The 15,450-nt window shown below is 46.9% G+C and overlaps 1 protein-coding gene across 1 annotated transcript; it reads right to left on the bottom strand.

Annotated features, from left to right (window-relative positions):
* Positions 1-904: 904 nt before the first annotated feature.
* On the bottom strand, positions 905-14,366 carry JMJD6 (jumonji domain containing 6, arginine demethylase and lysine hydroxylase). The gene is made up of 7 exons (XM_067308550.1): positions 14,196-14,366; positions 12,412-12,800; positions 9,015-9,301; positions 7,459-7,594; positions 7,213-7,351; positions 6,396-6,523; positions 905-4,886 (listed from the first exon to the last, which is right to left on the bottom strand). The coding sequence occupies exons 1-7, from the start codon at positions 14,322-14,324 to the stop codon at positions 4,850-4,852; spliced, it is 1,245 nt and encodes a 414-aa protein (XP_067164651.1). The 5' UTR covers positions 14,325-14,366; the 3' UTR covers positions 905-4,849.
* Between the last annotated feature and the right edge of the window lie 1,084 nt (positions 14,367-15,450).

Raw genomic sequence — 15,450 nt, 5'->3', positions numbered from 1 at the left:
GACAGCATCTAGGAGAGGAAGAGGTATGAACAGGGCCCTGGGAGAGATCTGCAGAGTAATAGGAAAGGAGGGGGGCATTTTTTGGCTTTAGAGGGGACAGTAAACGAGAGCGTTTCTATCAGCGCTTGGGAAGAGAAGAACGCAGGTTTTGCAGAGGTCAGAAATCATGCTGTCTGCAGTCACAAAACTTTTCAAACCTTTCTACAGCATATTTACAAAAATATTTCAAGAGCCTCCGGGCTGCTGTCCCACGCTCTGCTTTAGCTCATTTACCTAGTTACTGGTTTCAACAAAGCTGAACGACAGAAATATACAAACTTTTCACTTTCCCAATCATTGTTCCAATATGTAACCAAATACATAAAAGGTGGCTTCATATATACAGGAACTCCTTGAAGGGGGGGGGGTCTCTCCCCTGACTCCCCCAGATATACAGGAATGGGGCAAGGAAGATCAGTTCTCTGCTTGGAGTTCAGGCCTTCCACAGTGACCCTCTGCGCTGTGAGTCTTATCTGCAACTTAAGCTGAAACCAATATGTGACACCTGGAAGATGAACCGCCCTCTCGCCAGTATTAGGTAGCAAGAGAAGCAGCACAAGGCTTCTTGTAATACAATCAGGGAGGACAGAAAGAAGGGGCACCCAGCAGGCTCATAACAAAGCCACTGGCCAAACCCTTCTCCCTAAAACTACCACAGCCCCAGCAGCTTCCAAAACATAATACTGGTATGTGCATTGGTAGGTCCACACAGAGTAATCACATGCGAGAAAAGATCTACAGAAAGCACTCAAAGCATCCCCTCAGCTATACCATTTACTACACTGCAATAATTTAGGAAACCACCGTGTACACCTGCAGCTTTTTCAGATCATGATATGGAAAAAAAATAGACTAACAAACAGGATAATGCAAAATAATTGATTTTATTTAAAATAAAAAGCAAAAACACAATCATCCAAACAAGACAATTAAGAATATCCCAGCTCTGCTGGATGGGGTGATAAAAGCATCTAATGGCAGTGGCAGGGCTTAGAGCTGACAGTGTGACTGTCACATGAGTCAGTAAGCTTTCTTTCCTTCCCCCCTCTGCCCATCTGAGGGGAACGTCAAAAACTCACTTTGAGAGTAGCCCACACAGGCATTTCGGACTTACTTCAACCAACAGTCTTACTTCCTGCCCTATGACGGCTGGGGATTCAGGGAGGAAAAGGGTCTAGGTTAACGATGAAAGAGGTTGCTGCCTTTCTTCTAAGCGTTTGGAGAGGCTTAATGTAATCGAGAAGACAAGCTGGAGTCAGCCTACCCGAGTTAGAAAGGGGAGGAAGGTATGCCAGTACTTCCGTCCGTGGAGTCACCTGCCCCCAGCGCACTTGTGCGGAGAACAGGTGCTAAGATACATGTGCATGTTGTTAACATCTACAGCTCTGATGGGATATTTAGTAGTTTATTCCTGAACCGTCACAGGAGACAAATCCGTATTGGTTACTAGACTAAGGAGCACGGCCAGAGCTCACAAATCCCTTACGTTTGGCCACTGCAGGCAGGACAACGACACCGACATGCACAGTAAGATCAGGAAGCCCACAGTCCAGAGCCAGCACGCAGCTCTCTAAGGCGGCCTAAACCAGGGAATAAACCAGCCCGCAAAGCACTGCCACGGGGCAGGCTGACAAAGCGCGAGTGGGGGCTGAGGCGGAGCAGCTCTGCTACTTTGGGTCTGGACTCAGCGGACCACGGCAGCCTGCCACCTCCACGTGCTCCAGGGGCTCTGCAGCACACGGAGGCGGCAGGGGCAGCTCCAGAGACGTCAACGCTCCGAGCTGCTGCCTCGGTCTGGGGGAGCGAGAGCACAGAAACCACTCTCCCCCCTCAGCTCCCCACGAGCATGGAGCTAGGCACAAGGGGAGCACAGTGTTGGGTTTTTATTATTTATTTTAAATGCCCACACATACCTGGCTTGGAACAAGGGCCTCGGAAGGACCAGTTCCCCCTCCTTCCTATAAGGCCAGTGAGGCTGACTCCCTGATAAGAGATAAATTATCTAGCCCAATTTAGAAAAAAAATCCTGATCTAGCAGGACCTCCTCTTTAGAACAGGCCACAAAATGCCAACAGTTAAACTCTGGCGAAAACAAAAAGCCTCCTTTTGACACAATTTGTCTACTACACAATGATTCTGAAGGGGCCACTACAGAACCAAGCGGCCAAAAGTGCTAAACAGCATCCCTAATGCTTTCCGGTAGGAAAAGCTAATGCCAGTTGAGAAAGTCGCAGCTTGCTTAGCATCTCTGGAACGCTTTCTGCAGGAGGAGGACTTCAAAGCATCTTACACAGTAATTACATTTCAGCCTCACAACACCCCTGTGAGGTAGGTATTTTTCCATCTAATAAAACAAAGACATAAGCTCACCAGTTTGGCCGAGGCAACAGCCTGTGAGCAGAAGAACCAGAGATCCCAGGAGTCCCAATTCCCAGGTAACCTAAAGAGGCATACCTTTGTTTCAAATCAGAAAGTGCCTTGTGGATAAATCAGTACAGTGTTGCTGGTATTACAATGCCTGCAGTTCATTTCAAACACATTGCCTTTCAGTAAGGGATGTCAAACGAACACAGGCTTCAATTTGAAATTGTTTTATTTCACGCTACCGAAGAGTTCATAGGCACAGAGGAATATTCTGCGTTCTGGATCTTCCAACTGTGCTTCTGACGGAACAGGTGTGGCTTTCCTGGCACAGCAATCAGACTTTCAAGCGTGTAAGATTTTCAGATGGCAAAGCTGTAACCACGCACGCCCAAAGCAATAGAAAGCTACAACAGAAGCCATCTTACCTTACCCAGCAACTGCCAAGACATCAAGAGAGCAGGCAGCCTCGCTCAAACAACAGTAGACAGTTTTCTAAAAAGGGCTCCCCTCACCATGACAGAGACAGAGACTTCTGAGCCTTTGTCAGTCCAACCCTCTACTCTTCCAAGAGGCAGCAGTTGTGGCTTGCTCTACCTGATGAGGACTATATGCTTTGCACAGGCTTCTGGGCTGCTGAACTGAAAAAAGGCAACCTTGGCCAGAAGTGCTGGAAGTTTGGGAAGTTTTCTTTAGACAGAAGTAGTCTTGTGGAAGAATTTGCAGCAGTCTACAGAGCAAGCTTGCTCATTTACACCTGGCTATCACCAGGAAGTTCAGGAGTCTGGACAGCTAAGGAGCATACCAATAAGCCTTCCCTCCTTCCATTTTTCCACCACCGTGCTGTTCCTACATGAAGTAACTAGCGCAGAATATTCAGAAACAAATCCTGACAAATATAAATAGGGTTCCTTTGTACAACAGGCTATGGCCTGGTCTCCAAAAAGGGAGAGGGTGTTTAAATAGGAAAAGGCAAGGTTAAAAAAGTTAAAAATGGAAAAACCCAAACAAGCAACATTCTGGGTTCTATCAAACCCAACATGCGTAAGAAAGTCATAGTTAAGGCTGCCAATCTGCTTTTTAAGTGACCAGGACCTGGACATTACTGCACGTTTAGCAGATGCATGCCACTTCCTCTTCCAAGTTTCCTCTTCCAAACAGCAACACTGAAATGAGATCTAACATCCTCTCCTCAGTCTCAGTAGAACACCTAAGGAAATATCCCAACACAGTCAGCTTCGGGCTGTGCTGTTCAGACTAGAGGATAAAGGACCATTTTCTTCTTGCAGCACAGCTTCAGCAAGACCAACCTCTGTGACACTACCACAGCCCCTGCTAAAAAAAAAACCAGCAGCTCCAACACATCCCTTAGGGACAAGAGCTTCCCCGGCATAATTCAAATGCATCTACACAGACTCAAGCATCACATCACATTTTTTAAAAATGTAAGACAACAGTATGTCCCCTCTCCCAGTCCTTTAAAATTGGCAACACTAGTTCTGGAAACTTCTGAACCCACAACCTCACAGAACCATTTGTGTGTGAACTGCACTGGCCTGAATAAGCCCATGGCACTGTAACTGCTTGGTATTTAAAGCCCAGCAACCATTGTTACTATAAGAGTCAGAACCTGTCAGTTATTGCCTAGCGATAAACATCACCCCTGCACCTAAAGGAGTGTAACTACTGGCAACTGCTGACTGTTTTTTTGCTGTGCAAGAAACTCCAAGATTCTCCTGTTCCCTCAAGCTTTCTGTAGCAAGGTGCTAGTGCATCTTCGTTACTATTCATCTTAGACACAGAGCAAAAGTAAATGGACTGTTGCTGGTCAAGGTGTTGCACCTCATAAACTGCTCAGGCTGGTTTAGATGCATGCACGTAGATTAAGACCACAAAAGATGCTTCAGATAGGTGGTCACCTCCACTGAAGTTACTTCAGTGTTTGAAGCATTCATACCATCTTCCCTTCCTGAAATTCTGGTACAAGATCCGTCGGACGTTCAGATAGGCCAGGAGGGCTGGTGTTCCTTTCCTCAAGTGTACAGGACAACATGTAAACATATGACAGTGTCAAAGCAAGGCAGGTTTCTAGATCTACCTGCTGTTTTTAAAAAGAGTTCTTTAAAAGCTGACCGTTGTCTTCCTTGCCAGTCACGTGAGCCATTAAATACTTGGCATGTCCTTACCCAAAGCTGGGTAATTAGTGCACTCACCGGGGGCGCAGAGGGGACAAAGCATTGCACAATAATGTAGAGTCAGGGCGTTCCCCTGTAAGTTAGTAAGGAGCCAACCTTCGACAGTACATAATGAAGACAGATGTTTGGATCGAAGAGAAGTGACAAAAACTTAAGGACCATGAGAAATAGGAGCAGAAGGGGGTAGAACAGAGCTGGCTGGCTGCTAATGGAGCTTCGAATGGCAGCTGCCTCTAGACGGGTGTTGTTATCTCTCAGGGGTAAGTGCGGCCTCCACAAGATTCCCTAATCCTGTCAAAAAAAGTACAACTGCCTGTCAACAACTATAGCATTTCCCTTCACACCATGACACAAGATCGCAGCATGCAGGTTAATCATATGCTTATGCCTCCTACCGAATTGTACAAGCTAGACATGATTTCATATTCGGAACTGTTTCTATTAACTAATCCATCATATAGCTGGAGCAGAAATCCCACCCATCTTCAAGACATACAGGAGGAGCAATCAACATACAGGAGGAAGAATGGTGAAATCTGGAAAGAAAAGGTTCTAGGCAAGGTGGAATTGCAACCAGCTGCTGAAACACAAGTTGATAACATCATAACAAGTTGTTAAAACCTCCAGACAAAAACAAGCAGTCAGTACAGTTCTCTCCAGCTGTTTAAGGTGGAGGTGTTTAAGGGTGCTCTGTACTTCTATATTCAATTGTATTCAGTTATGAGCAACTCCTGAAAGCAAGAGAGCACTACATCACAGCAACATAAACGGTGACGTATACAGGAGCAAACAGGTCTTTAGGCAGCACCCCGCACCGGATGTCAGGCATGCTATTGGTAACCGGGACTTCCTCAGGTAAATTGCTATCACACACCTTCAGCAGGTCATACACTAGGTCATCACAGTATTTGTATACATTTAAAATCTGGAGCAACCAACAGACCAAGAGCTAGACAACACCCTACTGAGGACAGGCAGCTAATATAGCAGCATCAGTTAACCACGCTGAGAGGAATAAACTTAAGAACTTAAGCAAGCTTCTTCTATAGGAGAAAAATGCTTAATTTAGCAAAGAATTGCTAAGTTTCCCCCATGGAATATACTGCCAGATTCCTAGTGTTTCACAGTTTTTAACCTGGCCAGTTCACAGAGAATTTCCTTCCTCATTCATTTTATTTCAAGCAATACCTCATCTCAGTTCTGCAGTCTTAGTGTTCCCTCCATTCACCCCAAATGGCTAAAAGATTTTTTTTTTTTTTTTTTGAAATAACTACATACTCCTGGGGGTTTGAATAAATTTTGTCTTTAACGGATAAAACAGGAGGCCAAATTGAAATAATCCAGGCAATGAGAAAATAAGAGAAACTGTGCCACTACTTGAAGGTTTTCTGTTTGGACAACCAGTGTCCAAACCCAGGTCTCACCTGATCATTCCTCATGTTTAGCTGTTTACTATTCTTTTGTACTCTCTGAAGAGCACAATCAAAACATTCCACCTCTCCCATAAAAAAGATACTCTCTCTATTAAAAGAGACAACTAAGAAAAGTAATAAAACTGTTTATTAAATAAGGTAAAAGCTCATTTTTTAAAAAATACCAAAAATCTTAGTTTTCAGTTTGGAGCAATTAAAATAATTCATGGAGGGAGGATATCACCACTGGCCAATAGCTTCACATTCTGTGAGGGAATCTTGCTCTCCATCTCCCTATCCTGATGAATCACCCTATCTCAACTTTGCCAGCTTTGCCTTGTATCGTCTTTTGTTCGTTAAAGAAAAAAAAGAGTTGCCATGGGGTCACCTGGAGGAGCTGCGCTCTTTGCTCACACAGTCATCTTGGGAAGTTGTATCACCATTACCCATCATGCTACATGTTCGCCTCTTTTTCCTCCGATGCATCATTCCCTCTGTCTCAGAGCCAGAGTCACACTAGAGTACGAAGAGAGAAAACTCAGAATTCAGTGAAATTAGAGAAACCTAGTAAACTGTGTTTGTGCTACAAAATTCCTCATAAGAGTACCACATTAGTGCTGAGTAACCAAAATTCAAAGAATATCTGCTATTTTAGATTTGACTGAGGAAATCAATTTAAAATTAAGTGATTGAAGCCTAAGGACAGGCATATTCAAGTTTCATCAGTGACTACAGCACATTTTGGACAAGACAGTTGGTGCTTTCACTTTGGCTCCTAAAGAGACCTCATTTTATGAATGCAGACTCAGCAGTTTCTGAAATGCTTAAGTCATTACAGGCATCTTAACTGGACACCTAGAGAAGTCCAGGGTCATAACTGACATTCTCTGTTCCGTATCTTAGTCCACCTCCCCATTTATAAAACAGCAGTTTTGCAGCCAGTTCAGATAAGCATGGCTTAGCAATTGATTTACATGTTATGTATACATAGATCAAACAAGTCAAATTTACTTAGCAATACAAAGATAGCCTTTAGCAAACAAAACCAGACTCCTCCACCATACGCTTTTTATTTGTTTTCTATTCATTTCCTCCATAAGACATGGATATTAGGAGGTGGATCTTTTAGAGTTGGCCCATGCACAGGTATGGGGAAAACAATGCAATTGCAGAGTACAGATCACCTGTTGTAGTAAAAACCTTACCTCTGAATCAGAGTCTGAGGAGCTAGAACTTGAAGAACTGGAAGAATCACTAGAACTATCAGAAGCAATACCAGTAGATTCCTGTAGATCAACTGAATCAGCCAATGCTGCCAAGTCAGGATGTTCCTGCTTTAGGATCCTAAATACAGTCGAGATTTCAGGATTAGCCTCTGAGCAGTAACGCTGCACAAAAATGAACAACGATTTTTATGGAGAATATGAAAAGAAAGTTACTAAATCTCTTACCTGTACCATTTCCGTGATAATTTGGGCCTCCCTCTTACTGTCTTGTGCCACACCACAGGGAAGTTGGTACAGCTGGCAAAGTTTTGCGTGATGGCAATGGTTGTGTCAAGATTGAGAACTACGTGCCACCAGCCACCTATAAATACAACACCAATGACCACTCCTGGCTACACAGCAGAAAGCATGCTTAAGAACAGCCACGTATACTTTTCCCACCTGTTACAAAACCACTACGTGTTCAGCTTTCCAATGCAGTATAGCAAAACTATGACATTACTTCATTGTCACAGACTGGAACATAGAAATCCTGCTTTGCCCAAAGCTACGGAGTCCACAGCAGAGGTGGAAATAGGACCTTATCTCCCAAACCCAGGTGAGTTTGTTGTTGAATCTTTCTTCTTCAGTCACATTCTAGAATTCACTGTTGTTATAGAGGGCTGCTCAATGCTCTGACCAAATTCTCCAGCTCACAGAGTGCACTAAAGATCTGACTTGACAGCAGCACACTGGCTACTGACAGCTTATTTAATAGCAAGTGCCACTGTAACCCAGTCGGCACAGAGATCCTCTGTTAAGCTGGACAGCACTTTCCATGCTGATTTAGTAAGGTTCTTACGATTAGAGACTAACCTTTCATTTAAAAAATAGATGCAAGTTGTTTTCCCACACAGGATAAAACCAGACAGTCATGTTCTTACAACCCACTAATAACCCCATAAAAAAGACTGAAGAAACAGTTTAATGGAAGCAGACAGCTACAAAATCTTAACAGAAGGTACTGAAGAGTCACTAATAAGTGCCAAGACAATCACAAGGCACTTTTCAAACATGAAGTCATCTGTATTTCAGAGACAAGCCAAGTGGAAAGAAGCGATATGCCATGTTGCACAAAAATGATGCAAGATCTAGAGGTTAGAATTCAGGCACTGAACTTGCCCACTTTATCCACTAGCCACCCCCACCTCCCAGTTATAGCGGGCACACAATATGCAGCCCTTCTAAGATCTGATAAGGATACTATTCTCTTAGGCTTCTGATTTCAAATGCAAGATTAGGCATAGTCACAGGGAAGTAGGTGGAATGTGTCAGTGCCTTTAAGTAGTTCTTTTCCCACAGTCAAGAAAAAAAGTCATAGGCAATCAGACTACTAAGTATAAAATCCACTCGTGAATTTGCTACGCTGCATATAACCTCAAAAACTTGCGTAAGAGTTACCAGTATTCAAACGCTTCTGTTCTTTTATGCCTTAGTGTTTTCCGACTACCATAATTTTGCTCACGATCACATTTCTGGACTCGTTTACTGCATCTCAAGTTCTGTTTTGACACCTGTACTGCACGCAATCCTATGCTACTGGCCTTCTATGTTTCAGGGCATTCAGAAAGTAGCGGAACAATCTCAAAGATGGCCTCACAATACGTAGCCTTTTTGAACAGCTCAGTAATTTGTTTTCTACGAGATGAGTCAGGCTGCACTATTTCCTTCATTTCTACTGCACATATGTAAAAATATGCTTTTCTCTCCCAGATTTCCTTACTGGAGAGAGTCATACGTACCCGGCACAAAGACTGTCTCGCCTGGTTTCTGTAAGATTTCCAGGGGTTTGAATTCAGGGGGCCAGGTGGGTAGTTGTGTCCTAGGATATATGACATTGAACCAAGTGATAGCCTCATCCTGTTGGTTCCCTCCCTCTTCTCGGGTCACTTTGATCAGCTCTCTGGGAGTGCTGGTGGGGAACAGGCACCAACGCTTATGTCCCTGGACTAAGGCATTCCAAGCACTAGTTCCCAAGGGATCAATGTGGATTCCTGTTCCAGAACGAGGTGGGCCCATCACAAACCATCTGCACATGGGGAAAAAAATTCTTTAGTCATATTGCAAGCACATAGCTACCTTCTCCAATACCTTTCTTTCATATTAGACAGATATTTACAGCTGTTAATTTCAAATATAGTTAGAAACCAAGGGAAGCAATATAGTTACAGTCTCTTCATCTGCATTCTAGAAAGAGTTGGAAGCAAAATTGCATCAAAAAAGACTGCTATATTAATACTACAGCAAAAGATACAACAGTTTTAACCTAAAAATCAACATGAATTGTGACAGGAAGCACTCTGGGCCAAGAAACTGAAGATGACTTCTTAAAACAAAGTACAGCTATGAAATATAAACAGTTCTCCAATAGAATATATATCGATTTCAAGTCTCCACCTCATTTTATTAGAAATCTTTATGAAGGTGGTTAAGTCATAATTGCCTGCAGTAGGAGTCTTATGACGCAGGAGGTTCTTCCTAATCCTATATTTTTCTAAAATTTGCTACTCATAAATGGCATGAGAACGGCAGAACAATGAGGAACAAAAGGCGACACAAATAAGGAATAGAACAAAGTTACGCAACCCCTGCCGCCCTCTGTGCCTTCTGTTCATTTACAACAGCCTTTTCACTGGAACGGTTAACTAGTTATGGCTTACATTCCAATGGCCAGTCAGAATTTGCCGTATATATTTTCATTCCCCATTTCCAAAGGCCATTTCTCCCTATAGAGAACTTTATCTGCTATAGGCATTTAAAAGTAACAGCACCTTCAACTGCTCTTTCTCTCTGAAACAGAAGAATAAGATCTACCATACCAGATAAAACAGCGTAAGCAAGGTGACATATTATCAGATGTCAAGAGGAAAAAAAGGCAGTAATTCTTTAGTGGGCAAAGAAGATAGAAACTAAAGCACTACAAATTTGAGTCTTCTTCCCAAAAGACCCTTCCATTGTGTGGCAGATAGTTTTGTGATGTTCAGTATTTTTTGAGCCTTTGAACTCCTTCTGCTGAGTGTTACCTGACTATCTCCCCCCTCCCATGCAGGAGTAAGTTAAGCAGTTTGCAGGTGTAATTTGCTAGCACTGATTATAGCACCATAAGTTTGGTTTTCAAGCTGTGCTCTTCCTGCTTCACAAAGGAGCCATAAAAACATAAGCAAGCAGGTATTTGTCCATTCTATTGTCAGTTCAATCCTTAGATTCATATTAGCCTTGGAAAACTAATTAAACCACTAGCAGCAGAATGAAAGTGTTTTATTAATAAAAGTTATAAGAAATTGAACATGTGGAGGCCTATCTAGTAAAGGAAGAGATGCACTGTTCAATACTGCTTTTCTGACTATAATCTGAATCTACGCATACAGGAAGATTTTAAATCCTTATTTAGCAAAACTATAATTTACCACTATCCTCCCCCAGGCGTTTATAATGAACATAACCCAGTTTGCCTCAAGTTTTCAGATTTACTGTTAGAAATGCAATACCCTGTCATGCTTTTTTTTTTTTTAAACAAACCCCCCCCCCCCCAAACAATTGAATGAAAAACCCCACAGTCATTTCAGTAAAAGGCAGTAACTTTTGGAAGCCATTATTTTAAAAGACAAGATGCTTAAAGCAGCCAGAGTTCTTATTTTAAGATCTATACACCACCACATCTCTCAATGCAGGAGTCCATCTGTATAGTGCATATTCTGATCATACGACTAGAAAGCACCATGTTCTGTTAAATTTCCAGTTATGCTATTAACTGCTATATATTTTTCATCTGTTCCTGTACCTAGATGAAGCCCATAACCCAAAGAGGCATCAGTGCGCTCTTTTGCATCCCTCAAAAACAGTAACAGCCTCAAACAAAACCACGCTTTCAAAAAAAAAAAACCCCAAAAACACATCTGTAAGAATTCTGTGGATACCAAGATCACCAGCAAGGAGCTCAGCATGCGCATGTGGGTGGGGAAGGGGTGGGGGAAAAAGAGATTGATATAAGTGAGTCACAGCCAGATTATCTAGTTTATCTAGAACTTTGATAAATGATTACCCATTTCCCAAATGTAACCAGTTTCTAACAGAGACTACACCTAGTACACTTTGGTGTTTGATCGCAGCATTGTATGCTCTTTCTTTGAAGCAAAAGATGAAAATGTTCCTGTTACAGCATTGCAAAAATACCAGTTTCAGTGATCTTAGAAAGAAATCGTTTTCACACTTCATTCCTGAAAACTTACAGCTGGACTAGACACATGACAGAGTGCAGGGAGGAGAAGCAGAATACCACTGTGTTCATCGCTTGTTCTATTTGATTAGAACAGAACAACACTGCCACCACAAACAACCTCACCGCCCCATGCCATTCAAAGGGCAAGCCATCCTCCGTCAATTAGAACATGTATGTAAAGCCTCTAATTACTTGGGAAACATTCAGCTAATGCTCATACTGTTATGAAGAATAATATTAACATAGATAAATATCATTTTTGTATCCAGCAGCCTGAATACAAGGTAATTGCATTTGGTTTCAGGAATTAAGTGTCATTTCAATCCTCTTTTCAACTAGATGTTTCGTCGTTTCAACTAGATGCTGAAAAAGGGTGGAAAAGATTATGTAAATGCAAAATAAATACTGTCCTCCCTCAACACCATCTGAAGGGGAGCTAGAAACTTGTCTCCACGCTTCATACATAATCTTAAGATCTTTACCTTAAAAGGACTGACTCATAATTAAACAAAATCCCACACTGCACATAAGCAACTGGGGCAAAACCCACGAAGTAGGCTTGAGATGCTTAGAAATTTGAGAACCATAAGGCACTTCACACACATCAAGAAATTAATCTTCACAACTTTCAGTAACGAGTCAATTCTTTTAAGCTAAGAAGCGAGGCAAACTGTCTTGACCATTAAAAAAAAAAAAAAAAAAGTGATGTAATGAACTTGTAGCACTATTGGTAGCAGAACCAGAAACTGTGATACACAAAACTACATCTCCCTCCTTCCAGGTTACTGATGCAGGCTCATCTTAAAATAGCAGATGTAAAGCTACTGCTTTGTTTTATATAAATTAATTATATCTGTTGAGGAATAACTAATGAGATGGAAAAATAAAACTAGTTTTATCTTGCTTTCACAGTACTATACCTGTAAGGTGGCCTTCGTTTCTCTCCTGCATACTGAAATAGATCATCAGTGAAGAATTTGGGCACTTTGTAGTCCTCCAGGAGTTTCCTACGCTTGGGATGCTCTCCGTAACTGCTGTCAAAGATGTAGAGGGGGCTGTCATCACGTGTGGTCTCCATGTACTCTATGTAGTATTTCATCTTCATCTTCACAGAATAACCATCATTGTCCTCACCACATTTGAACTTCTGGTTCCTATACTTGCGTTTGAGACGTTCCAGAGTCCACTTCTCTTGGGCAGACCAGCCCACCTGAGCATTCAGCAAGACTACAGGCTTGTAAGGTTTCTCGTAACGCTCAACAAATTCTTCCACTGTTAACTGGAGTGCATCTGCCCTTTCTACGTTATCCTGTGAAAGCAAGAGACAAATACAAAACAGCAGCTATTAGGACAGATTAACTTCCCAGCGCTGCGCTCCCTAAATATGCACTTCACGCTCATACTTTGTTCCAAGGACCACGCGAGTATTAAGCTGCCTATGTGTTATTTTAAGCTTCCCCAAGACCGCAGTCCCATTTCTCATGCCCAGCTCTTTACACACATCAGTTACATCAGCAGGCTGAAGTTCTGCTTGGCACTTCTCCCTGCCGAGGTAATTACCCAGGCGCAGAGGGCACCTCTGCCCTTTCAGCTGACACTTTCCCTGCGACGCTGCGTTTCACTCCTCTCCCCGGGGCAGGGAGCACTCACTGCTCCCCCCCCACCCCTGATACCTTAAGGAAGGGGGGCCTGGGAGCTGCCCTGGAGTTACATGGGTGCTCCCACCCTGAACGGACCCAGACGGCTATTCCTGACAGTCCCCACCCCTGGGGAGCCCCAGCAGCTCTGGGGCAAAACGCGCCTCAAGAACAGGCGCTTCCCTCATTCCCATCAGCCAGCCCCCGGTCCCCCACCCCCATCCCTCTCAGCCTCCCCATTTCACACAGCCCCCCTTCCCCACATGGCTCCCATTCCCTTCAGCCCCCTCATTCTCCACAGCCTCCCCATTTTGTACAGGCCCCCCCCCATTCCCCTCAGTCCTCCCTTCCCCTCAGCCTCCCCAGCTGCCCCCACAGGCCGCCCCCTTCCCCTCAGTCCCACAGCCCCCCACCACTCCCCTCAGTCCCCCCAATCCCCCCATAGCCCCCCCTTCCCCACAGGCCCCCTCTATTCCCCTCAGCCCCCCCAAATCCCCAAAGGCCCCCCATTCCCCTCAGTCCTATAGCCCCCCCATTCCCCTCAGCCCCCCCTTCCCCACAGGGGCCCTCTAATCCCCTCAGCCCCTCCCATCCCCCCTTCCCCTCAGTCCCATAGCCCCCCCCCTTCCCCACAGGGCCCCTCTAATCACCTCAGCCCCTCCAATCCCCCCCACCCCTCAGTCCCATAGCCCCCCCCTTCCCCTCAGTTCTCTCTGCCCCACAGGCCCCCCAGCCCCCCAAAGCCCCTCCATTCCCCTCAGTCCTATAGCTCCCCCATTCCCCCCAGCCCCTCCAACCCCCCAAAGCCCCTCCATTCCCCTCAGCTCCCTTCCCCACAAGCCCTCCCCCTTCCCCTCAGTCCTATAGCCCCCTCCATTCCTCTCAGTCCCCTCTTCCCCACAGCCCCCCATTCCCCTCAGCTCCCCCTTCCCCACAGCCCCCCCAACCCCCCAAAGCCCCCCCCATTCCCCTCAGCTCCCCCTTCCCCACAGCCCCCCCCATTCCCCTCAGCCCCCCCTGCCGAGCGGAGGCGAGCCGGCCACGAGCCGCGGGCGGCGGGCGCGCACCTTGCAGGCGGCGGGGCTGAGGGGGAAGGTCTCGCAGTAGTTGTGGCGGGTCCAGTCCAGCGAGTCCTTCAGCTCTGGCCGGGCGCTGCGCTTCGCCTCGCGGATCCGCTTCTTGCTCTTGTGGTTCATGGTGGTGGCGGCAGCGCTGGGGGCCGCCGTCGCCGTCGCCGCCCGCCGCTGCCCCCAGCGCGCTCGCCGCCCCGGCGTGCCCAGGGCCGCCCGCCACCGGCCCCGCTGCGCGCCCGGCCCGGCCCGGCTCGACCCGGCCGCCGCACCTTCGAGAAATTTCACCCCCCTTGCCGCCGCTGTCGCCGCGGCCCCGCCCCCGCCGCCCTCCCATTGGCTCGCCGCGCGGCCGTCTTCCGCCACGCTTGCACGGCCCTCCGGCGCTGATTGGCCAAAGCGCGGAAGCGGCGCGGGCGGGCCGCCATGTTGGGAAGGGCGGTTGCGTGGGGGCGGAAGGGAGCGGGGCCGCGCCGGCTGCCCTTGGCCATGCTGCCTCGGTGCCCGCGCCGCCGCCGTGTCACGGGCGTGACTTCAGCGTTGAGCCCTGTGCTGCTTCTGCCCTCCCCTCCCCCTGCTGGGCTCGCTCTCCCTCGCTAGGTGCCCTCCGCTCCCCTGGCGCCAACGGGGCTGCCCGCCCACAGTCGCGACGGGCACGTTGCCGTGTAACTGATGGGGCGCAGGGTCAGGCAGCGAGGGCGGCCGTTCCCGCGTGGCTGCGGGGGGCTCTCCCCTCGGCCTGGGCTGCGCCATCGTGCTGTTCCCCACCGCGACTTCCTTGAGCATCCTGAGCCCGCTCTGGTAGCGGCCCCGCATCGTGAAGCTCCGGTTTGATGAAATCGGGGAACTCGAAGGAGAGCCGCCCCCTGGCCCGGGCAAAGCCCGCAGTGCCAGGGCAGCTCCCGCCGCACACACCGGCGCGGGCCCCCGCGCTGCCGTTCTTCACGGGCCCGGTCACAGCCCTCTGCAAGTGCTCCAGAGCGGCCTGTTACGCCGTTACTAACCAGCCTGCTCCTGTCCGGCCGCAGCCCGAGCAGGCCCCGACAAGTCCCGCGTGACCAGGGGAGCGGGAGCTCGATTTTAGGCCTGATTCGGGCTAAGCTCGACACTCGGCGGCAGCCGCTCCGGCAAAGCGGCAGGGTCTGGGCAGGCCGCCACCCGCCCTTCGCCGCCGCCCCTCACCGCCACGAGCTCCCGGGGCAGGGGCGGGCGCTCCGCCGTGACGTCGCCCTGGGAGAAGGCACCGATTGGC

The sequence above is a fragment of the Apteryx mantelli genome, chromosome 19 (assembly GCF_036417845.1).
Source record: "Apteryx mantelli isolate bAptMan1 chromosome 19, bAptMan1.hap1, whole genome shotgun sequence".
Lineage (NCBI taxonomy): Eukaryota > Metazoa > Chordata > Aves > Apterygiformes > Apterygidae > Apteryx > Apteryx mantelli.
Note: the sequence above shows the minus strand (reverse complement) of the source record. Positions and strands in the feature narration are given on the sequence as shown.

Bases quoted from the DNA above. Each gene is read 5' to 3' on its own strand.
- JMJD6 (XM_067308550.1), bottom strand. From the start codon at position 14,324: ATGAACCACAAGAGCAAGAAGCGGATCCGCGAGGCGAAGCGCAGCGCC. The intron at 9,302-12,411 runs GTATAGTACTGT...CCCCATGTGCAG, and splicing joins AAACGAAGGCCACCTTACAG to ATGGTTTGTGATGGGCCCAC. The intron at 6,524-7,212 runs GTAAGGTTTTTA...TTCGTACTCTAG, and splicing joins CCTCAGACTCTGATTCAGAG to TGTGACTCTGGCTCTGAGAC.